The sequence below is a fragment of the Oncorhynchus masou genome, chromosome 11 (genome assembly GCF_036934945.1).
Source record: "Oncorhynchus masou masou isolate Uvic2021 chromosome 11, UVic_Omas_1.1, whole genome shotgun sequence".
Taxonomy (NCBI): Eukaryota; Metazoa; Chordata; class Actinopteri; order Salmoniformes; family Salmonidae; genus Oncorhynchus; species Oncorhynchus masou.
In genome coordinates this window covers 11,706,035-11,729,506 of record NC_088222.1, presented here as the reverse complement: position 1 = coordinate 11,729,506, position 23,472 = coordinate 11,706,035, and the positions used below count along the sequence as shown (strand labels likewise).

General features: G+C 50.5%; 1 protein-coding gene across 2 annotated transcripts in view; it reads left to right on the top strand.

Annotated features, from left to right (window-relative positions):
• LOC135548112 (alpha-synuclein-like) overlaps nt 1-14,018 on the top strand; it is a 28,026-nt gene extending 14,008 nt beyond the window's left edge. The window contains exons 5-7 of one of the 2 annotated variants that reach the window (XM_064977399.1): nt 9,367-9,441; nt 10,498-10,568; nt 10,679-14,018. In XM_064977399.1, the coding sequence (XP_064833471.1) occupies nt 9,367-9,441; nt 10,498-10,527 (105 nt within the window). In that variant the 3' untranslated portion in view covers nt 10,528-10,568; nt 10,679-14,018. The remainder of the gene's footprint in view (nt 1-9,366; nt 9,442-10,497; nt 10,569-10,678) is intronic. The other variant, XM_064977400.1, reaches the window with a different exon arrangement.
• The last annotated feature ends 9,454 nt before the right edge of the window (nt 14,019-23,472 follow it).

Here is a 23,472-nt window from a genome sequence, read left to right as displayed (position 1 = left end):
TATTGCCTTTTGGGGCGCCAGGTAGCCTATTGTCTTGTGGGGCGGCAGGTAGTCTATTGTCTTGTGGGGCGCCAGTTAGCCTATTGCCTTGTGGGGCGCCAGGTAGTCTATTGCCTTGTGGGGCGCCAGGTAGTCTATTGTCTTGTGGGGCGGCAGGTAGCCTATTGTCTTGTGGGGCGCCAGGTAGCCTATTGTCTTGTGGGGCGGCAGGTAGCCTATTGCCTTGTGGGGCGGCAGGTAGTCTATTGTCTTGTGGGGCGGCAGGTAGTCTATTGTCTTGTGGGGCGGCAGGTAGTCTATTGTCTTGTGGGGCGCCAGGTAGTCTATTGTCTTGTGGGGCGGCAGGTAGTCTATTGTCTTGTGGGGCGGCAGGTAGTCTATTGTCTTGTGGGGCGCCAGGTGGCCTATTGCCTTGTGGGAGCCAGGTAGCCTTGCAGGTAGCCTTTCGGGGCGCCAGGGAGCCTATTGTCTTGTGGGGCGGCAGGTAGCCTATTGCCTTGTGGGGCGCCAGGTAGCCTATTGTCTTGTGGGGCGGCAGGTAGCATATTGCCTTGTGGGGCGCCAGGTGGCCTATTGCCTTGTGGGAGCCAGGTAGCCTTGCGGGGCGCCAGGTAGCCTTTCGGGCGCCAGGGAGCCTATTGTCTTGTGGGGCGGCAGGTAGCCTATTGCCTTGTGGGGCGCCAGGTAGCCTATTGTCTTGTGGTGCGCCAGGTAGCCTATTGTCTTGTGGGGCGCCATGTAGTCTATTGTCTTATGGGGCGGCAGGTAGTCTATTGTCTTGTGGGGCGCCAGGTAGTCTATTGTCTTATGGGGCGGCAGGTAGTCTATTGTCTTGTGGGGCGGCAGGTAGCATATTGCCTTGTGGGGCGCCAGGTGGCCTATTGCCTTGTGGGACGCCAGGTAGCCTTGCGGGGCGCCAGGTAGCCTTGCGGGGCGCCAGGTAGCCTATTGTCTTGTGGGGCGGCAGGTAGCCTATTGCCTTGTGGGGCGCCAGGTAGCCTATTGTCTTGTGGGGCGCCAGGTAGCCTATTGTCTTGTGGGGCGGCAGGTAGTCTATTGTCTTGTGGGGCGGCAGGTAGCATATTGCCTTGTGGGGCGCCAGGTAGCCTATTGTCTTGTGGGGCGGCAGGTAGCATATTGCCTTGTGGGGCGGCAGGTAGCCTATTGCCTTGTGGGGCGCCAGGTAGTCTATTGTCTTGTGGGGCGGCAGGTAGCCTATTGTCTTGTGGGGCGCCAGGTAGTCTATTGTCTTGTGGGGCGGCAGGTAGTCTATTGTCTTGTGGGGCGCCAGGTAGCCTATTGTCTTGTGGGGCGCCAGGTAGCCTATTGTCTTGTGGGGCGGCAGGTAGTCTATTGTCTTGTGGGGCGCCAGGTAGCCTATTGTCTTGTGGGGCGGCAGGTAGCCTATTGTCTTGTGGGGCGGCAGGTAGCCTATTTTCTTGTGGGGCGCCAGGTAGCCTATTGTCTTGTGGGGCGGCAGGTAGTCTATTGTCTTGTGGGGCGGCAGGTAGCCTATTGTCTTGTGGGGCAGCAGGTAGCCTATTGCCTTTTGGGGCGCCAGGTAGCCTATTGTCTTGTGGGGCGGCAGGTAGTCTATTGTCTTGTGGGGCGCCAGTTAGCCTATTGCCTTGTGGGGCGCCAGGTAGTCTATTGCCTTGTGGGGCGCCAGGTAGTCTATTGTCTTGTGGGGCGGCAGGTAGCCTATTGTCTTGTGGGGCGCCAGGTAGCCTATTGTCTTGTGGGGCGGCAGGTAGCCTATTGCCTTGTGGGGCGGCAGGTAGTCTATTGTCTTGTGGGGCGGCAGGTAGTCTATTGTCTTGTGGGGCGGCAGGTAGTCTATTGTCTTGTGGGGCGCCAGGTAGTCTATTGTCTTGTGGGGCGGCAGGTAGTCTATTGTCTTGTGGGGCGGCAGGTAGTCTATTGTCTTGTGGGGCGCCAGATAGCCTATTGCCTTGTGGGGTGCCAGGTAGCCTTGCGGGGCGCCAGGTATTCTTGTGGGGCGCCAGATAGCCTATTGCCTTGTGGGGCGCCAGGTAGCCTTGTGGGGCGCCAGGTAGCCTATTGCCTTGCGGGGCGGCAGGTAGCCTATTGCCTTGTGGGGCGCCAGGTAGCCTTGTGGGGCGCGCCAATAGCCTATTGCCTTGTGGGGCGCCAGGTAGCTTGTGGGGCGCCAGGTAGCCTATTGCCTTGTGGGGCGCAAGGTAGCCTTGCGGGGCGCCAGGTAGCCTTGTGGGGCGCCAGGTAGCTTGTGGGGCGCCAGGTAGCCTATTGCCTTGAGGGGCGCCAGGCAGCCTTGCGGGGCGCCAGGTAGCCTTGTGGGGCGCCAGGTAGCTTGTGGGGCGCCAGGTTATTGCCTTGTGGGGCGCCAGGTAGCCTATTGCCTTGTGGGGCGCCAGGTAGCCTTGCAGGGCGCCAGGTAGCCTTGCCTTGTGGGGCGCCAGGTAGCCTTGCGGGGCGCCAGGTAGCCTATTGCCTTGTGGGGCGGCAGGTAGCATATTGCCTTGTGGGGCGCCAGGTAGCCTATTGCCTTGTGGGGCGGCAGGTAGCATATTGCCTTGTGGGGCGCCAGGTAGCCTATTGCCTTGTGGGGCGCCAGGTAGCCTTGCAGGGCGTCAGGTAGCCTTGTGGGGCGCCAGGTAGCCTATTGCCTTGTGGGGCGCCAGGCAGCTTTGCGGGGCGCCAGGTAGCCTATTGCCTTGTGGGGCGCCAGGTAGCCTATTGTCTTGTGGGGCGGCAGGTAGCCTATTGTCTTGTGGGGCGGCAGGTAGCCTATTGCCTTGTGGGGCGGCAGGTAGCCTATTGTCTTGTGGGGCGCCTGGTAGTCTATGGTCTTGTGGGGCGCCTGGTAGTCTATTGTCTTGTGGGGCGCCTGGTAGTCTATTGTCTTGTGGGGCGGCAGGTAGTCTATTGTCTTGTGGGGCGGCAGGTAGTCTATTGTCTTGTGGGGCGCCTGGTAGTCTATTGTCTTGTGGGGCGCCAGGTAGTCTATTGTCTTATGGGGCGGCAGGTAGTCTATTGTCTTGTGGGGCGCCAGGTAGTCTATTGTCTTATGGGGCGGCAGGTAGTCTATTGTCTTGTGGGGCGCCAGGTAGTCTATTGTCTTGTGGGGCGCCAGGTAGTCTATTGTCTTGTGGGGCGCCAGGTAGTCTATTGTCTTATGGGGCGGCAGGTAGTCTATTGTCTTGTGGGGCGCCAGGTAGTCTATTGTCTTATGGGGCGGCAGGTAGTCTATTGTCTTGTGGGGCGCCAGGTAGTCTATTGTCTTATGGGGCGGCAGGTAGTCTATTGTCTTGTGGGGCGGCAGGTAGCATATTGCCTTGTGGGGCGCCAGGTGGCCTATTGCCTTGTGGGAGCCAGGTAGCCTTGCGGGGCGCCAGGTAGCCTTTCGGGCGCCTGGTAGTCTATTGTCTTGTGGGGCGCCAGGTAGTCTATTGTCTTATGGGGCGCCAGGTAGCCTATTGTCTTGTGGGGCGCCAGGTAGTCTATTGTCTTATGGGGCGGCAGGTAGTCTATTGTCTTGTGGGGCGCCAGGTAGTCTATTGTCTTGTGGGGCGCCAGGTAGTCTATTGTCTTATGGGGCGGCAGGTAGTCTATTGTCTTGTGGGGCGGCAGGTAGCATATTGCCTTGTGGGGCGCCAGGTGGCCTATTGCCTTGTGGGACGCCAGGTAGCCTTGCGGGCGCCAGGTAGCCTTGCGGGGCGCCAGGTAGCCTATTGTCTTGTGGGGCGGCAGGTAGCCTATTGCCTTGTGGGGCGCCAGGTAGCCTATTGTCTTGTGGGGCGCCAGGTAGCCTATTGTCTTGTGGGGCGGCAGGTAGTCTATTGTCTTGTGGGGCGGCAGGTAGCATATTGCCTTGTGGGGCGCCAGGTAGCCTATTGTCTTGTGGGGCGGCAGGTAGCCTATTGCCTTGTGGGGCGGCAGGTAGCATATTGCCTTGTGGGGCGGCAGGTAGTCTATTGTCTTGTGGGGCGGCAGGTAGCCTATTGTCTTGTGGGGCGCCAGGTAGTCTATTGTCTTGTGGGGCCTATTGTCTTATGGGGCGGCAGGTAGTCTATTGTCTTGTGGGGCGGCAGGTTATTGCCTTGTGGGGCGCCAGGTGGCCTATTGCCTTGTGGGAGCCAGGTAGCCTTGCGGGGCGCCAGGTAGCCTTTCGGGGCGCCAGGGGCCTATTGTCTTGTGGGGCGGCAGGTAGCCTATTGCCTTGTGGGGCGCCAGGTAGCCTTGTGGGTCGCCAGGTAGCCTGTTGGGGCGGCAGGTAGGTGGGGCGCCAGGTAGCCTTGGGGCGGCAGGTAGCCTATTGCCTTGTGGGGCGCCAGGTAGCCTTGTGGGGCGCCAGATTTTATTGCCTTGTGGGGCGCCAGGTAGCCGCCAGGTATAGCCTTGTGGGGCGCCAGGTGTGGGGGCGCCAGGTTATTGCCTTGTGGGGCGCCAGGCAGCCTTGCGGGGCGCCAGGTAGCCTTGTGGGCGCCAGGTTGTGGGGCGCCAGGTTATTGCCTTGTGGGCGCCAGGTAGCCTATTGTGGGGCGCCAGGTAGGGGGCGCCAGGTAGCCTATTGCCTTGTGGGGCGCCAGGTAGCCTTGCGGGGCGCCAGGTAGCATTGCCTTGTGGGGCGGCAGGTAGCATATTGCCTTGTGGGGCGGCAGGTAGCATATTGCCTTGTGGGGCGGCAGGTAGCATATTGCCTTGTGGGGCGCCAGGTAGCCTATTGCCTTGTGGGGCGCCAGGTAGCCTTGCAGGGCGCCAGTGGGGCGCCAGGTAGCCTATTGCCTTGTGGGGCGCCAGGTAGCCTATTGCCTTGTGGGGCGCCAGGTAGCCTATTGTCTTGTGGGGCGGCAGGTAGCCTATTGTCTTGTGGGGCGGCAGGTAGCCTATTGCCTTGTGGGGCGGCAGGTAGCCTATTGTCTTGTGGGGCGGCAGGTAGCCTATTGCCTTGTGGGGGGCGCCAGCAGTAGCTATTGTCTTGTGGGGCGCCAGGTAGCCTATTGTCTTGTGGGGCGGCAGGTAGCCTATTGTCTTGTGGGGCGGCAGGTAGTCGCCAGGTAGTCTATTGTCTTGTGGGGCGCCAGGTAGTCTATTGTCTTGTGGGGCGGCAGGTAGTCTATTGTCTTGTGGGGCGCCAGGTAGTCTATTGTCTTGTGGGGCGGCAGGTAGTCTATTGTCTTGTGGGGCGCCAGGTAGTCTATTGTCTTGTGGGGCGCCAGGTAGTCTATTGTCTTGTGGGGCGCCAGGTAGTCTATTGTCTTATGGGGCGGCAGGTAGTCTATTGTCTTGTGGGGCGCCAGGTAGCCTATTGTCTTGTGGGGCGCCAGGTAGTCTATTGTCTTGTGGGGCGCCAGGTAGCCTATTGTCTTGTGGGGCGCCAGGTAGCCTATTGTCTTGTGGGGCGCCAGGTAGCTATTGTCTTGTGGGGCGCCAGGTAGTCTATTGTCTTGTGGGGCGCCAGGTAGCTATTGTCTTGTGGGGCGGCAGGTAGCCTATTGCTTGTGGGGCGCCAGGTAGCCTATTGTGCCTTGTGGGCGCCAGGCCTTGTGGGGCGGCCTTGTGGGGCGCCAGGTAGCCTATTGTCTTGTGGGGCGCCAGGTAGCCTATTGTCTTGTGGGGCGCCAGGTAGCCTATTGTCTTGTGGGGCGCCAGGTAGCCTATTGTCTTGTGGGGCCTATTGCTTGTGGGGCCAGGTAGTATTGTCTTGCCTTGTGGGGCGCCAGGTAGCTATTGTCTTGGGGGCGCCTATTGCCTTGTGGGGCGGCAGGTAGTCTATTGCCTTGTGGGGCGCCAGGTAGCCTATTGCCTTGTGGGGCGCCAGGTAGCCTATTGTCTTGTGGGGCGCCAGGTAGCCTATTGTCTTGTGGGGCGCCAGGTAGCCTATTGTCTTGTGGGGCGGCAGGTAGCCTATTGTCTTGTGGGGGGGCGCCAGGTAGCCTATTGTCTTGTGGGGCGCCAGGTAGCCTATTGTCTTGTGGGGCGGCAGGTAGCCTATTGCCTTGTGGGGCGCCAGGTAGCCTATTGTCTTGTGGGGCGGCAGGTAGCCTATTGCCTTGTGGGGCGCCAGGTAGCCTTGTGGGGCGCCAGGTAGCTTGTGGGGCGCCAGGTAGCCTATTGCCTTGTGGGGCGCCAGGTAGCCTATTGTCTTGGGGGCGCCAGGTAGCCTTGTGGGGGCGCCAGGTAGCCTATTGCCTTGTGGGGCGCCAGGTAGCCTATTGTCTTGTGGGGCGCCAGGTAGTCTATTGCTTGTGGGGCGCCAGGTAGCCTATTGCCTTGTGGGGCGCCAGGTAGCCCTTGTGGGGCGCAGGTAGCCTATTGTCCTTGTGGGGCGCCAGGTAGCCTATTGTCTTGGGGCGCCAGGTAGCCTATTGTCTTGTGGGGCGGCAGGTAGCCTTGTTGGGGCGGCCAGGTAGCCTATTGTCTTGGGGGCGCCAGGTAGCCTATTGTCTTGTGGGGCCAGGTAGCCTTGTGGGGCGCCAGGTAGCCTATTGTCTTGTGGGGCGCCAGGTAGCCTATTGTCTTGTGGGGCGCCAGGTAGTCTATGTCTTGGGGCGCCAGGTAGCCTTGTGGGGCGCCAGGTAGCCTTGTGGGGCACCAGGTATCCTTGTGGGGCTCCAGTTAGCCTTGTGGGGCTCCAGGTAGCCTTGTGGGGCGCCAGGTAGCCTTGTGGGGCGCCCGTTAGCCTTGTGGGGCTCCAGGTAGCCTTGTGGGGCGCCAGGTAGCCTTGTGGGGCTCCAGGAAGCCTTGTGGGGCGCCAGGTAGCCTTGTGGGGCTCCAGGTAGCCTTGTGGGGCGCCAGGTAGCCTTGTGGGGCGCCAGGTAGCCTTGTGGGGCGCCAGGTAGCCTTGTGGGGCGCCAGGTAGCCTTGTGGGGCGCCAGGTAGCCTTGTGGGGCGCCAGGTAGCCTTGTGGGGCGCCAGGTAGCCTATTGCCTTGTGGGGCTCCAGGTAGCCTTTGTCTTGGGGCGCCAGGTAGCCTATGTTCTTGGGGCGCCAGGTAGCCTATTGCTTGTGGGGCGCCAGGTAGTCCTTGCGGGGCGCCAGGTAGCCTATTGTCTTGTGGGGCTTGTCTTGGGGCGCCAGGTAGCCTTGCGGGGCGCCAGGTAGCCTTGTGGGGCGCCAGGTAGCCTTGTGGGGCTCCAGTTAGCCTTGTGGGGCGCCAGGTAGCCTTGCGGGGCGCCAGGTAGCCTTGTGGGGCTCCAGGTAGCCTTGTGGGCCTCCAGTTAGCCTTGCGGGGCGCCAGGTAGCCTTGCGAGGCGCCAGGTAGCCTTGTGGGGCTCCAGGTAGCCTTGTGGGGCTCCAGTTAGCCTTGTGGGTCGCCAGGTAGCCTTGTGGGGCGCCAGGTAGCCTTGTGGGGCGCCAGGTAGCCTTGTGGGGCTCCAGTTAGCCTACTGCCTTATGGGCATTGTTGCACTCATAATGTGAAGAAATAGTAGTTTATCAACATTTTAAGATAAACGTTCTGATCTGTTGCATCAGACTCATTGTTTTTTAATGTTTATTTTGAATGTTTATGTAGCTTAGGCTAACTGGTTCTATGAATTAAGGATCCATATTCATATTCTATATCCATATTATGTTTGAAATAAGCTATTTAGTTCAAAATGTTGGCTGTCAAAAGTTCTGCTCTTACATTTTCCTAACGGAAACCCTGACAGACAGACAGACAGACAGACAGACAGACAGACAGACAGACAGACAGACAGACAGACAGACAGACAGACAGACAGACACAGACACACACACACACACACACACACACACACACACACACACACACACACACACACACACACACACACACACACACACACACACACACACACACACACACACACACACACACAGGCCTGCTGGTTATTGTCTGTGTGAGAAGGAGACGGCTCAGGCTGGTAAATGGATTTGTGCTGGTAAGATAGAGCAGAGAACCCACCTCATCAGCTCCCATAGACTGACTCACTGACTCAAGTCACAGATGCTGTTCTGTTTATGTCCTGTTGATGAGCCACTAGACAAGAGGAACCCAATCAATATCTCGTCAATGTTTCATATGGGAAATTAAAGGCTCAAGAAATTGTGAAGAATGAACGTATTACTTAGTTACAAGTTAATACTTAGCTGGATAAGATATTATCTTTATAGGATAAGTAGTATCATGTACAGAACTAACTGTATAAGTCACTGAGCTCTTCAGTATGGTCCATTCTACTGCCACTGTTTGTCTATGGAGATTGCATGGTTGTGTGCTCTATTTTATACACTTGTCAGCAACGAGTGTGGCTGAAACAGCCAAATCCACAAATTTGAAGTGTCCACATACTCTTCATGTCTTTTGGTTTCTTGAGTTGACTAGTAAAATAGAAAGAAGAACAGTAGAAACCGTATTTATTTGCCATGGTGAGTGTTGGGAGATGACGTGTGGTGTGTGTCTGTGCGTGTCTGTGTGTGTGTGTGTGTGTGTCTGGCTCTTCTGTGTGAACAGATGGAGACACGGTGGGCGGTGTTAAATGGAATGGCAGGAGGAGAGAGAGTGAGAGAGATAGCGGGAGAGAGGGAGGGGATAGGGAGTGGGGAGGGAGGGGATGGGGAGGGAGGGGATAGGGAGTGGGGAGAGATTTGGAGGGGGCGGGAGAGAGAGAGAAAGGGAGGGGAGGGAGAGAGAGAGAGCAGGAGAGAGGGAGGGGGAGGGAGGGAGGGAGAGAGAGAGGGATAGGGAGGGGAGAGAGAGAGAGAGATAGGGAGGGGAGAGAGAGGGGGAGAGAGAGAGAGAGAGAGAGAGAGAGAGAGAGAGAGAAAGGGAGAGAGAGGGATAAGGAGGGGTGGGAGAGGGAGAGAGAGGATAGGGAGAGAGAGGGATAATGAGGGGGAGGGGAGGGAGAGAGAGAGAGATGAGGAGGGGGATAAGGAGGGGGAGGGAGAGAGAGGGAGAGGGAGGGGGAGAGAGAGAGAGAGAGAGAGAGAGAGAGAGAGAGAGAGAGGGGGGGGGGGAGAGCACCTGGGTCTGCACTACCCTGTAACTCTCAGGTTGTGTCAGCTGGTAGCCTGGGAGTGGATATGTGTGTATCACCTGTGTATCTTATTAGAGAAGGTCATACCAATGCCAAGCACCAATCAAGCTCGTGTGTGTGTGTGTGAGTGTGAGTGTGAGTGTGAGTGTGAGTGTGAGTGTGAGTGTGCGTGTGAGGGTGTGCGTGTGCGTGTGTGCGTGTGTGTGTGTGTGTGTGTTTATATGTGTGTGTATATGTGTGTTGTGTTAGTATGGTTGTCATTACCAACAAGAGGAAAATACTGCAGCAGCAACCAACTAACACAAGGTAATTGTCTTACAGGGTTATTTGGGACACTTGTCCATTGTTGACCTGGTCAGTGAATGTGTTATTATTGCAGGATGAAGATGCTATGTCTAAAGACCTGCCCATCAACGAGTCTCCAGTGGACCCAGAGGGCGATGATGCTGCAGAGGTGCGACATTTAACGTCACGCTTAACATCTTCTAGATCATTATTTCAACAGGCTTTCTGTAGATGGAACCTCAGGGTCCGAGGCTGTAGACCAAGGCTCTCCAACCCTGTTCCTGGAGAGTTACTGTACCGTGCTGTAGGTTCTCTCTCCAACCCTGTTCCTGGAGAGTTACCCTCCTGTAGGTTCTCTCTCCAACCCTGTTCCTGGAGAGTTACCCTCCTGTAGGTTCTCTCTCCAACCCTGTTCCTGGAGAGTTACCCTCCTGTAGGTTCTCTCTCCAACCCTGTTCCTGGAGAGTTACTGTACCATCCTGTAGGTTCTCTCTCCAACCCTGTTCCTGGAGATTTACCCTCCTGTAGGTTCTCTCTCCAACCCTGTTCCTGGAGAGTTACTGTACCATCCTGTAGGTTCTCTCTCCAACCCTGTTCCTGGAGAGTTACTGTACCATCCTGTAGGTTCTCTCTCCAACCCTAACCTAGCGCACCTGACTCTTGTAATTAGCTGGTTAATAAGTTGAATCAGGTTAGTTACAACTGGAATTGGATTGAAAATCTACTGTAGGGTATCTCTCTGGGCACAGGGTTGGAGTTAAAACCTATAGGAGGGTATCTCTCCAGGAACAGGGTTGGAATGAAAACCTACATGAGGGTTGGAATGAAAACTTACAGGACGGTAGCTCTCCAGGAACAGGGTTGGAGTTAAAACCTACAGGAGGGTAGCTCTCCAGGAACAGGGTTAGAGTTAAAACCTACAGGAGGGTAGCTCTCCAGGAACAGGGTTGGAATGAAAACCTACAGGAGGGTAGCTCTCCAGGAAAAGGGTTGGAGAGAGAACCTACAGGAGGGTACTGTAACTCTCCAGGAACAGGGTTGGAGAGCCCTGATTTCTGAGATTACAGAGGCTCAAACTGAGTCATTGAATCAGTGATTAATGGTTAACTCCTCATCATTCTCCCGTTTTTACTGAGTCATCATCCTCCATGTTTCATTCATCAGATTGCTTTACATAGTTTTTGTTTGTGTTTAATTGTTTCTTTTGTTGTGGATTTCCATTCAGAAGGGTGAGGTTCCTGTTTCTTCACAGTAATGTTTTTGGGTTTCATCCACCATCATCACCCTCCGTCTATGGTATGTTTGTGATTCACTTTGTGATCATTTGTTATCAGTTATTACACAAATAGGAACATAATGTAATACTAATAATTCCTGAAATAACTTTTCCCTCTCTGTCCTTGCAGGAGGATTCTGATGGCTATTAGAGTACACTGCATTATCTCACAACGAGCATTATCCTGAACTACTGTAACCATCCAGAATCAATGATTAAAACATTCCATGTCGCACTGCCAAGTCCCGTCGTGCCTCGTTGTGGTCCTCAATGGAGTCTGTGCTGTGTGTGTGTGTGTGTGTGTGTGTGACGATATGTGTGTATGTATAGCCTACGTCAGTGTGTGTGAGAGTGTGTATGTTTGTTTCTGTACGTCAGTGAGTGTGTGTACTTCAGTGTGTATGTGTTCTGGTGTCTTCGTCAGTCAGTCCTGAGGGCGGTCTATATGCCCTTCTGGTCCAGCTGTCACCTTCAGTGAAAAGCTGTTTGTGAATACTGTATACAGTATACTCTGTGAATAGTGAATACTGTATACACCACTCTGCTAATAGTAAATATGGTATACAGTACACTCTGCAAATAGTGAATACTGTATACAGTACACTCTGTGAATAGTGAATACTGTATACAGTATACTCTGCTAATAGTGAATACTGTATACAGTATACTCTGTTAATAGTGAATACTGTATACAGTACACTCTGCTAATAGTGAATACTGTATACAGTATACTCTGCGAATAGTGAATACTGTATACACCACTCTGCTAATAGTAAATATGGTATACAGTACACTCTGCAAATAGTGAATACTGTATACAGTACACTCTGTGAATAGTGAATACTGTATACAGTATACTCTGCTAATAGTGAATACTGTATACAGTACACTCTGTGAATAGTGAATATTGTATACAGTACACTCTGCGAATAGTGAATACTGTATATAGTATACTCTGCTAATAGTGAATACTGTATACACCACTCTGCTAATCGTGAATACTGTATACAGTATACTCTGCTAATAGTGAATACTGTATACAGTACACTCTGCTAATAGTGAATAATGTATACAGTTGACTCTGCGAATAGTGAATACTGTATACATAACTCTGCTAATAGTGAATACTGTATACAGTATACTCTGCTAATAGTGAATACTGTATACACCACTCTGCTAATAGTGAATACTGTATACAGTACACTCTGTGAATAGTGAATACTGTATACAGTATACTCTGCTAATAGTAAATACTGTATACAGTATACTCTGCTAATAGTGAATATTGTATACACCACTCTGTTAATAGTGAGTACTGTACAGAGTACACACTGCTAATAGTGAATACTGTATACAGTACACTCTGCTAATAGTGAATACTGTATACCCCACTCTGCTAATAGTGCATACTGTATACAGTACACTCTGCAAATAGTGAATACTGTACACACCACTCTGCTAATAGTGAATACTGTATACAGTATACTCTACTGATAGTGAACACTGTACACCACTCTGTTAATAGTGAATACTGTATACAGTATACTCTGCTAATAGTGAATACTGTATACAGTATACTCTGCTAATAGTGAATGCTGTATACAGTACACTCTGCTAATAGTGAATACTGTATACACCACTATGCTAATAGTGAATACTGTATACAGTATACTCTGTTAATAGTGAATACTGTATACAGTATACTCTGTTAATAGTGAATACTGTATAAACCACTCTGCTAATAGTGAATACTGTATAAACCACTCTGTTAATAGTGAATACTGTATACACCACTCTGTTAAGAGTGAATACTGTATACAGTATACTCTGTTAATAGTAAATACTGTATACAGTATACTCTGTTAATAGTGAATACTGTATACAGTATACTCTGTTAATAGTGAATACTGTATACACCACTCTTTTACTAGTGAATACTGTATACAGTACACTCTGTGAATAGTGAGTACTGTATACAGTACACTCTGCTAATAGTGAATACTGTATACAGTACACTCTGCTAATAGTGAATATTGTAAACACCACTCTGTTAATAGTGAGTACTGTATAGAGTACACTCTGCTAATAGTGAATACTGTATACAGTACACTCTGCTAATAGTGAATACTGTACACACCACTCTGCTAATAGTGAATACTGTATATAGTATACTCTGCTAATAGTGAATACTGTATACAGTATACTCTGCTAATAGTGAATACTGTATACAGTATACTCTGCTAATAGTGAATACTGTATACAGTACACTCTGCTAATAGTGAATACTGTATACACCACTCTGCTAATAGTGAATACTGTATACAGTATACTCTGTTAATAGTGAATACTGTATAAACCACTCTGCTAATAGTGAATACTGTATACACCACTCTGTTAATAGTGAATACTGTATACACCACTCTGTTAATAGTGAATACTGTATACAGTGTACTCTGTTAATAGTGAATACTGTATACAGTATACTCTGTTAATAGTGAATACTGTATACACCACTCTTTTACTAGTGAATACTGTATACAGTACACTCTGCTAATAGTGAATACTGTATAAACCACTGCTAATAGTGAATACTGTATAAACCACTCTGTTAATAGTGAATACTGTATACGCCACTCTGTTAATAGTGAATACTGTATACAGTATACTCTGCTAATAGTGAATATTGTATACAGTACACTCTGCTAATAGTGAATACTGTATACAGTACAATCTGCTAATAGTGAATACTGTATACACCACTCTGCTAATAGTGAATACTGTATACACCACTCTGCTAATAGTGAATACTGTATACACCACTCTGCTAATAGTGAATACTATATACACCACTCTGTTAGTGAATACTGTATACACCACACTGCTAATAGTGAATACTGTATACACCACTCTGTTAGTGAATACTGTATACACCACACTGCTAATAGTGAATACTGTATACACCACTCTGTTAGTGAATACTGTATACACCACTTTGCTAATAGTGAATACTGTTTACACCACTCTGTTAATAGTGAATACTGTATACACCACTCTGCTGATAGTGAATACTGTATAGTGATCAATCGCTGACAGTCCTGCACAGATTATCACTATATGCGAAGTGCACTGTACTACAGTTTATGAAAAAACACCTAAGTATCCATATAATGATATAACAACTATATGAATTTGAAATGAAGTATACTATACTCTATTTTTGTGTGTAAATCGTCACAGTTGTTTGTGGTGGACTCCAGTGCTATATGAGATATTTATGGATTCCTATTCTGTATTTTTATGTTCTGTGAACGCTCTAAAAGACTCTGGGTTGAGGTCAGTGATAAAGATAAAATATTGGATGGAGTTTGAAACAAACACAAGCATGGAACCAAACAATTCAACTAACTGTAACATGGAGTTTAGTTACATTTGTTAAATGTTGAATAAAGTATAAATAAAACAATTAAGAATATGTCTTATTTCATCTATTCACAACAACTGTGTGTTTGCCTGTTTGCCTTAGAAGGGTTATAGAACCTCTCCCTATGGCTGTGACTGGTGAACTCAAGGGTACACTCAATATGACTGAACTGGTAGAGGATTTCCATTCTAGAGATTATATTTCTATGGTTAGCCTGCTTTCTCACAGTACAAGATTAGTATGTGACAGGCGAGCCGACTGAGAGATGACGAGCAGCAGACGATCGATAAGAGGTCCTGTTTAGAAGACTTACCACCATCATCCAATACCATTACAATAAATCCTATCTGTCATACTGTTGTCAGGAAGAGGAGAAGTTAAGCTCTGAACAGGAGAGAGGGAGGGGAAGAGAGAAAGAAAAAGAGAGAGGGACGGAAAGATCAGCCCATTACTGGAGTGGGAGGGAGGGAGGGAGATCAGCCCATTACTGGAGTGGGAGGGAGGGAGGGAGGGAGGGAGGGAGGGAGGGAGGGAGGGAGGGAGGGAGGGAGGGAGGGAGGGAGGGAGGGAGGGAGGGAGGGAGGGAGGGAGGGAGGGAGGGAGGGAGGGAGGGAGGGAGGGGAAGATCAGCCCATTACTGGAGTGGGAGGGAGGGAGGGAGGGAGGGAGGGAGGGAGGGAGGGAGGGAGGGAGGGAGGGAGGGAGGGAGGGAGGGAGGGAGGGAGGGAGGGAGGGAGGGAGGGAGGGAGGGAGGGAGGGAAAGAAAAAGAGAGAGGGACGGAAAGATCAGCCCATTACTGGAGTGGGAGGGAGGGAGGGAGGGAGGGAGGGAGGGAGGGAGGAGGGAGGGAGGGAGGGAGGGAGGGAGGGAGGGAGGGAGGGGAGGGAGGGAGGGAAAGGGAAAGAGAGGGGACGGAAAGATCAGCCCATTACTGGAGTGGGAGGGAGGGAGGGAGGGAGGGAGGGAGGGAGGGAGGGAGGGAGGGAGGGAGGGAGGGAGGGAGGGAGGGAGGGAGGGAGGGAGGGAGGGAGGGAGGGAGGGAGGGAGGGAGGGAGGGAGGGGAAGATCAGCCCATTACTGGAGGGAGGGAGGGAGGGAGGGAGGGAGGGAGGGAGGGGAGGGGAGGGAGGGAGGGAGGGAGGGAGGGAGGGAGGGAGGGAGGGAGGGAGGGAGGGAGGGGAGGGAAAGAAAAAGAGAGAGGGACGGAAAGATCAGCCCATTACTGGAGTGGGAGGGAGGGAGGGAGGGAGGGAGGGAGGGAGGGAGGGAGGGAGGGAGGGAGGGAGGGAGGGAGGGAGGGAGGGAGGGAGGGAGGGAGGGAGGGAGGGAGGGAGGTGTGAAACAGGGAGGAGACTCAGGGTTAGAAAAGGCCCATGAAGTTGGTGGAATAATCCTTTAATTCATTGCCATTTACTCAGCTGGGCCAGGGGCGCTTTAATTAGGTCAGGTGGAAATGTCCGACCAATCTCAACTCCATAAAAGGAGGAAATTGCCATCGCCTGATCTCGCTGCTTTCTCTTCCTTAACACCATCTGATCCAGAAGTTCTGTGCGTCCATGAATCCACGTACGTCCACCGACTCTTACCTTTCATCTGAATTATCTGTGGCGATCGGTAGAGTGGGCCATTCAGTTATTGTTTATAGTTATCACCGCGGAGCGCGGCTTGGAGTGCACGCTTCAAACATATTGTGTAATGTGAATTGTCAATGATTACATCCCTACGGATCGTCATAGGCGAATTATGCAATCGATATATGTGCAATCGAAAGCGAGATATGGTGAGCCACGTCAGCTAGTCCAGAATGAACTAAACAACATCCTGAACACATCTCCAATTAAAATGGGAGACCATGCTGCCTTCCAAGAATTCTCCCTGGCTGTCCAATCCCTGACCTCGATGCTCCAATCCGTTGAAAGAGAAGACGGGAACGAGCTGAAATGTGGCTCCCACGTGGACAGGCTTCTTAGCAAACTTCCAGTGTACCTCAGAGACAGTTTCATTGAACATTGTTTGAATAAGGGCATCCTGAAAGAGGGCTCGAGAGGCACCTATGCTCTTAGAGACCTGGCCGCATGGTTGGAGGTGAAGGCAAAGGCAAAGTGCATCGCTCACCAGGCCACAATCTCAGCCATAGCCACCGGGGGAAGGAAGGAGTTTGAACGCCAGGAGGGACAGAAAAGGCCAAATCCCACTACCATGTACTTAAATAGTGAAGCCGGGGAGGAACCCGGGAAGAAGACCACTCTCAAGAGCAAGAACATCAAATTCCAGCCTTACTGCCCATATTGCAATAGTAAGGGGCACTTCCTTGGCTCATGCCCCAGGGTAAAAAAGCTCACTCAAACACAATTGAAGGCCTGGATCACTTCAGGCGAGCGATGCTACAAGTGTGCCCGTAGCTATAAGGCGGAGACCTGCACATTGAGGAAACCCTGCAACCGCTGTAAAGAAATCCATCTCACCGTGTTGCATGATCTAATTCCCCAAGCACAGAAGGAGCAGAGTATGCTCATGGTAGGAGCTGCAAAGGAGCTGTACCTCGACCAGCAGAACCGGTCTCCAAGGGTCATGTTGAAGGTGGTCAAGGTCACTCTGCAAAGTGAAGGGAGAAGCATTGATACATTCGCCGTTCTATATGATGGGTCAGAAAGAACAATCATTCTCACGGCAGCCACCCGTCAGCTTAACCTGGAGGGGATCCCCGAGACCCTTAATCTCAGAACGGTGCGACATGATGTTATCCAAATGAAAGGCCCTGCTGTAACCTTTAGCATTTCACCTTCAGGAAACAGGGACGTGGCCTATAACATCACCAATGCCTTCACGGCAGATGGCTTGAATCTCGCAGAGCACTCCTGCCCGGTAAGGGTTCTACAGAAACAATATCCTCATCTACGAGGATTACCACTTCCTAACCTGGCCAGAGTAGCGCCACTTATCCTGATTGGGTCAGACCACCCACATCTCGTCACCCCGACTGAGCTGGACCAGAAGGAGGGCCCATTGCTGTCCATACATCCTTGGGTTGGGCTGTGCAAGGTCCATCCCATCTACTTCTCTCCACCCAAGCTGTACAGTCACAGCAAGACCTCTTCACCAGAAGCAATCCAGATGCAGCCAATGACCTCCTTCGGAATGTTGAGATGCGCTGGAAGATGGACACCTTCTCCAACCGGAAGCTACAGGAGGTCACTCGCTCGAAACATGACTCCTATGCATTAGACCTCCTGGAGAAGCGCACCACCACCACTGAAATGGATGGCGTTCACAGGTATGCAACCCCACTGCTACGGGTGCCCAACCATCCTCCTCTGGCAACCACGACACGGGCTGTACTTGCACTACTGCGTGGAACGGAGCGACGCCTGGTGAAGAATCCTGAGCTTGCAGAAGTTCATAACTGAGAGATTCATAACCTTGTGAAGGCAGGCTACGTCACTGAAGTGACAGCAGATGAAGAGGGAAACGCACTCTGTGAATCCTGGTATATCCCTCACCATGTTATCCAGCAACATGGTGGGAAGTATAGACTTGTCTTCAACTGTTCATTCCAAGCTGCTGGTCAAAGCCTGAATGACTGTCTACTCCCTGGACCAACCTTAGGTCCTTCCTTGCTCGGTGTCCTTCTCCGGTTCCGGCAGCACTCTACAGCCATCAGTGGAGACATCAAAGCCATGTTTCATCAGATTTGTTTACTGCCTTCCGACACCACACTGCTCCGGTTCATATGGCGAGATATGGATGAGCTGCAGAGCTCACAATCTATGAATGGCAGGTACTCCCATTTGGCACCACCTGCAGTCCTTGCTGTGCCATATACGCTCTGCAGAGACACGCACGGGAGCATCCAGACAGTGGCCCAGAAGTATTGAATTCAGTGGAAAATGCCTTCTATGTAGATAACTGCTTACAGAGCATCCCATCCACGGCTGAAGCGAAAGCACTCCTTGATAAAGTACGGAATCTCCTGTCCAAAGGGGGATTTGAGGTCCGACAGTGGGCTAGTAACAGAGCGGAGGTCATCCAGCACCTCCCGCCACAAGCTAGGTCCAGTAGCAGTGAACTATGGCTAACGCAGTCGGGTGCTAACCCAGAAGAGCCCACTCTAGGACTGAGGTGGAGCTGCATACCGGATACCCTGGGGTATAAGCACCGCTCATCCCCGAGTACCGAAACCCCCACTCTGCGCACCATCTATCGGACCCTGGCCAGTCAATACGATCCCCTTGGGTATATCCTGCCATACACAACACGGGCCAAAGTCTTAGTCCAGGACCTGTGGCAGACCAAGAGGGACTGGGATGAACCAATCCATCCGGCTGACCTAGTGGAACGATGGATCTGTTGGGAAACGGAGTTAACGGAGCTCTCTGAGGTCCAAATGCCAAGATGTTATGTACCATCCTGTGCTGACCAACCGGGATCATGCCTGGAACTGCATGTGTTCTGTGACGCTTCGGAGCGAGCGTATGGGGCGGTTTCCTATCTTAGAGTGGAGGATAAGGCAGGCCACACCCATGTCTCCTTTGTCATGGCCAGGTCCAGGGTCGCACCCAAGAAGCAGTTGTCAATGCCTAGGCTGGAACTCAGTGCTGCCCTTTCCGGAGCCCAGTTGGCCTCTACCTTGCGAGCCGAGCTCACCTTGTCAATCCAAAGGGTCATCTACTGGAGTGATTCCACCACTGTATTGACCTGGCTCAAGTCTGAGTCCTGCAGGTATAAGGTGTTCGTCGGAACTTGCATTGCGGAAATCCAAGACCTAACAGAAGTCCAGGACTGGAGGTATGTTAATAGCATAAACAATCCTGCTGATGACATTACTAGAGGTAAAACCCTTCAGGAACTGGCTCAACCCCATCGCTGGAGCTTGGGACCACCATTCTTGTCCCAACCAGAGAACGAGTGGCCGACAGCCCCCAGGAGTACGGCCCCTCCGCAACCAACTGAAGCTCATGAGTTAAGGAAGTCCGCCCAATGCTACAGCATTTCTACGGAACCAACAACGGCTCTCCCTGACCTAACACAATGCCAAACACTGCCGGATCTGATCACCGCCACAAACCAGACCTCAGATGGGGTGGCTTCTATACCCACCTCCCTTGCGGCAGAGATGCTACTCCTCCAGCAAGCACAAGCGGTTAGCTTCCCTGAGGAGTTAAAAGCTCTGAAAGCCGGTAGGGAAGTGGCTAAGGACAGCCGTCTTCTCTCTCTTGCCCCAGAATATGATCCAATCCTTGGAGTGATCAGAGTCGGAGGGAGGCTGCGCCAAGCAGAGGTTTTGGACCCAGATGCTATCCACCCAGTTATCCTTGACTCCAGACACCCTCTTACCAGGCTCCTCATGATGAGCGGCTTCTCCACCAAGGGCCAGAGAGGGTCTATGGGGAGATGAGGCGGAAGTACTGGATAATTGGAGGACGAGGAGCCATTCGTAAGCACCAATACGCCTGCATAGAATGTCAGAGATGGCGGGCCGGAGCCACGGTGCCCAAAATGGCAGATTTACCCCCTGCTCGCTTGCGCCTCCTTAAACCACCCTTCTGGTCAACAGGAGTAGATTGCTTTGGCCCCTTGATGATCAAGTTAGGTCGTCGTGTGGAAAAGCGCTGGGGCATTCTATTCAAGTGTTTGACAACCAGATGTGTCCACCTGGACCTACTGGAGAGTTTGGATACGGAAGCCTTTCTCATGGCCCTACGGCGGTTTATCTCCCGACGGTGGAAACCCTATGAGATCCTGGCTGACAGAGGTACGAACTTCAAGGCAGGAGAAGCCAGGTTGGAGGAAGCCTTCCAAGCCATGGAACCCAGCTTCCAGGATCAGCTGATGGACCAACAAATCTCATTCAAATTTAACCCTCCAGGCGCTCCTCATTTTGGAGGAACATGGGAGCGAGAGATCAAATCTGTAAAGACGGCCTTACGAGTCGTACTAGGGGACCAAACTGTCACTGAAACTGTCTTGAGGACCGTCCTGATAGAGGTGGAAGGGATTCTGAACTCCAAACCCTTGGGATATCTCTCTGCAGACATCGCTGACCCCGATCCGGTTACACCGAATATGCTCTTAATGGGACGCCGAGATGCGTCACTTCCTCAAGCCATGTATGCTGATACCAACCTCGTAGGCAGACGCCGGTGGCGACACAGCCAAATCTTAGCTGACCATTTTTGGGCCCGATTCATTCGGGATTACCTACTAAGTCTACAGCACAGAGGGAAACTGGCCAAGTAGTAATGATGGTGGACCCTCAGCTGCCTCGAGCCTCCTGGCCGGTTGGCCGTATAACTAAGAACATGCCTGGGACCGATGGTCGCGTTAGATCAGTGGAGATTCAGGTGAAGAACCGGACATATATCAGGCCAGTTGCCCGACTAATTCCTCTCCCTGAGATGACAGAGGACGGGGAGTAATGATTACATGTCAATGATTACATCCCTACGGATCGTCATAGGCCAATTATGCAATCGATATGGTTCATGTGTATGGAAATTAATTATATGGACACATGAAGACAATTGAAAGAGTGAAATGAGAAACTTCATTGTTTGCTAACTGATTGACCTTGATAATGGGATTATATTTTGTATTGTATTCACTGTTTGTATTATTTCATGATTTATGATAAATAGTTACGAGCCTAAATGACTCGCGGATGATTACTATTGACTTCTTAATGAACTCGACTGTTGAATTCCCTAAATGATGTTAAATAATGAATGATATGATTTGATCTTTGATTATGAATTTGATTGGATACATGTTATTTGTTTCCTTTGTGATGCAGCACAGACTACTCAGTAAATATACCACTTTATGGTTAAAGGACTTCCTGCCTCAGTCTCATCCATTCCTCTGTCACCTGACACGTGACCACCTGTTCACCTTCACTGTCAGTCATCCTACCTGTCCAACTACCCACACAGATTCCACTAATCTTTCACAGGGGGTATGCTAATTTGGTATAGACCAGACCTAACCCACTATTAAATTAGTCAAAACAGGAAGATTTTTACATCTGGCTAGAAATTAATAAGGAAATTATCTCAACAGAGAAAAAATTCCTCATGTGTGCTACCTATATCCTGAGTCTCCTCCCTGTTTCACACCTGGTAGTTTGGTGGATGGGACTACCAGCTTTCTGTAACCTAGAGTGCAACTAGTGGGTACCTCTCCTCTATACCATGTTTCTTGTAGGATGACAATGTCTGTATTTCCAATTTATTTGATGAAGTCTGGGCTCTTGCTCTTTAGGCCAAAGGCAAATGACCTCAGATCTTGCATATTCCAGGATGAGATAGTAAAAGCTTTGTGTTCCATAGTGTCTAGTGTTGCTATTTGTGTGGTTTAGGCCCGGACCATCACAGTAGGTGTGAGCAGAGCATGTTGAGCATCTGATACATATCTCGATCACAGGGTGGGGGGCATGGGGTGGGCAGAAGGGGCATATGTGGTGTATAGAATATTCACCCTCCCTCCCTCCCTCCCTCCCTCATGTGTGCTACCTATATCCCTCCAATGGAAGCACCATACAATGACAGCTTCTCCATCCTGGAGGGGGAGATCAACCATTTCCAGGCCCAGGAACATGTACTAATCTGTGGTGACCTAAATGTCAGAACTGGACAAGATCCTGACACCCTCAGCACACAGGGGGACAAACACCTACCTGGAGGTGACAGCATTCCCTCCCCCATATGCCCCCCTAGACACAACTACGACAACATAACCAACAAAAATAGGTCACAACTCCTGCAGCTCTGTCGGATGCTGGGTATGTACATAGTCAATGGTAGGCTTCGAGGGGACTCCCATAGTAGGTACACCTACAGCTCATGTATTGGCAGAAGTACTATAGATGACTTTATCACTGATCTCAACCCAGAGTCTCTCAGAGTGTTCACAGTCAGTCCACTGACACCCCTATCAGATCACAGCAAAATCACACTCTACTTGAACAGAGCTATGGTCAATCCAAGCCAAAGGAACTGAATAATGTTAAGAAATGCTATAGATGGAAGGAAAGTGTGGAAATCTAGCAAAAAACAATTAGGCAACAACAAATTCAATCCCTTCTAGACAATTTCCTGGACAAAATGTTTCACTGCAATAGTGAAGGTGTAAATTTAGCAGTAGAAAACCTAAACAGTATATTTGATCTCTCAGCTTCCCTATCAAATTAAACCATTTAAAGCAGGCAACCTAAGAAAATTAACAACAATGACAAATGGTTTGATGAAGAATGCAAAAACCTAAGAAAGAAATTGAGAAGCCTATCCAACCAAAAACATAGAGACCCAGAAAACCTGAGCCTACGCCTTCACTATGGTGAATCACTAAAACAATACAGAAATACACTATGGAAAAAGAAGGAACAGCATGTCAGATATCAGCTCAATGTAATTAAAGAATCCATAGAATCTAACCACTTCTGGGAAAATTGGAAAACTCTAAATCAACAACAACACAAAGAGTTATCTATCCAAAACAGAGATGTATGGATAAACACTTATCCAATCTTTTTGGCTCTATAAACAAAGAACAAACATCAAAAGCATATACATGATAAAATACAAATCTTAGTATCAGCTATTAAAGACTACAAGATTCTCCAATTAAATTGAATGAACTACAGGACAAAATACAAACCCTCCAACCCAAAAAGGCCACAAATTCCAATTGACAATACTTAAACTTTTCAACATCATCCTCAGCTCTGGCATATTCCCCAATATTTGGAACCAAGGACTGATCACCCCAATCCACAAAAGTGGAGACAAATTTGACCCCCAATAACTACCGTGGGATATGCGTCAACAGGAACCTTGGAAAAACCCTCCGCATTATCATTAACAGCAGACTCGTACATTTCCTCAGTGAAAACAATGTACTGAGCAAATGTCAAATTGGCCATACGACAGAACACATATTCACCCTGCACACCTTAACTGACAAACAAACAAACCAAAACAAAGGCAAAGTCTTCTAATGCTTTGTTGATTTCCAAAAAGCCTTTAGACTCAATTTGGGATGAGCGCATGCTATACAAATTGATGGAAGGTGGCATTGGGGGAAAAACATTGGACATTATAAAATCCATGTTTTTATTTTTTTATTTTACCTTTATTTTCTCATTGAGATAACATCTCTTTTCCAAGAGAGACTTGGTCCAATAGCAGCAGAGGGAACAATGTTTCCATGTACACAAACAATAAGTGTACGGATAAAATAGGCAAAAGGCACACACATTTCTTTCTACAGGGTCGGGGGGTGAGACAAGGATGCAGCTTAAGCCCCACCCCTCTTCAACATATATATCAACGAATTGGCGAGGGCACTAGAAAAGTCTGCAGTACCTGGCCTCACCCTACTAGAATCTGAAGTCAAATGTCTACTGTTTGCTGATGATCTGGTGCTTCTGTCCCCAACCAAGGAGGGCCTACAGCAGCACCTAGATCTTCTGCACAGATTCTGTCAGACCTGGGCCCTGACAGTAAAT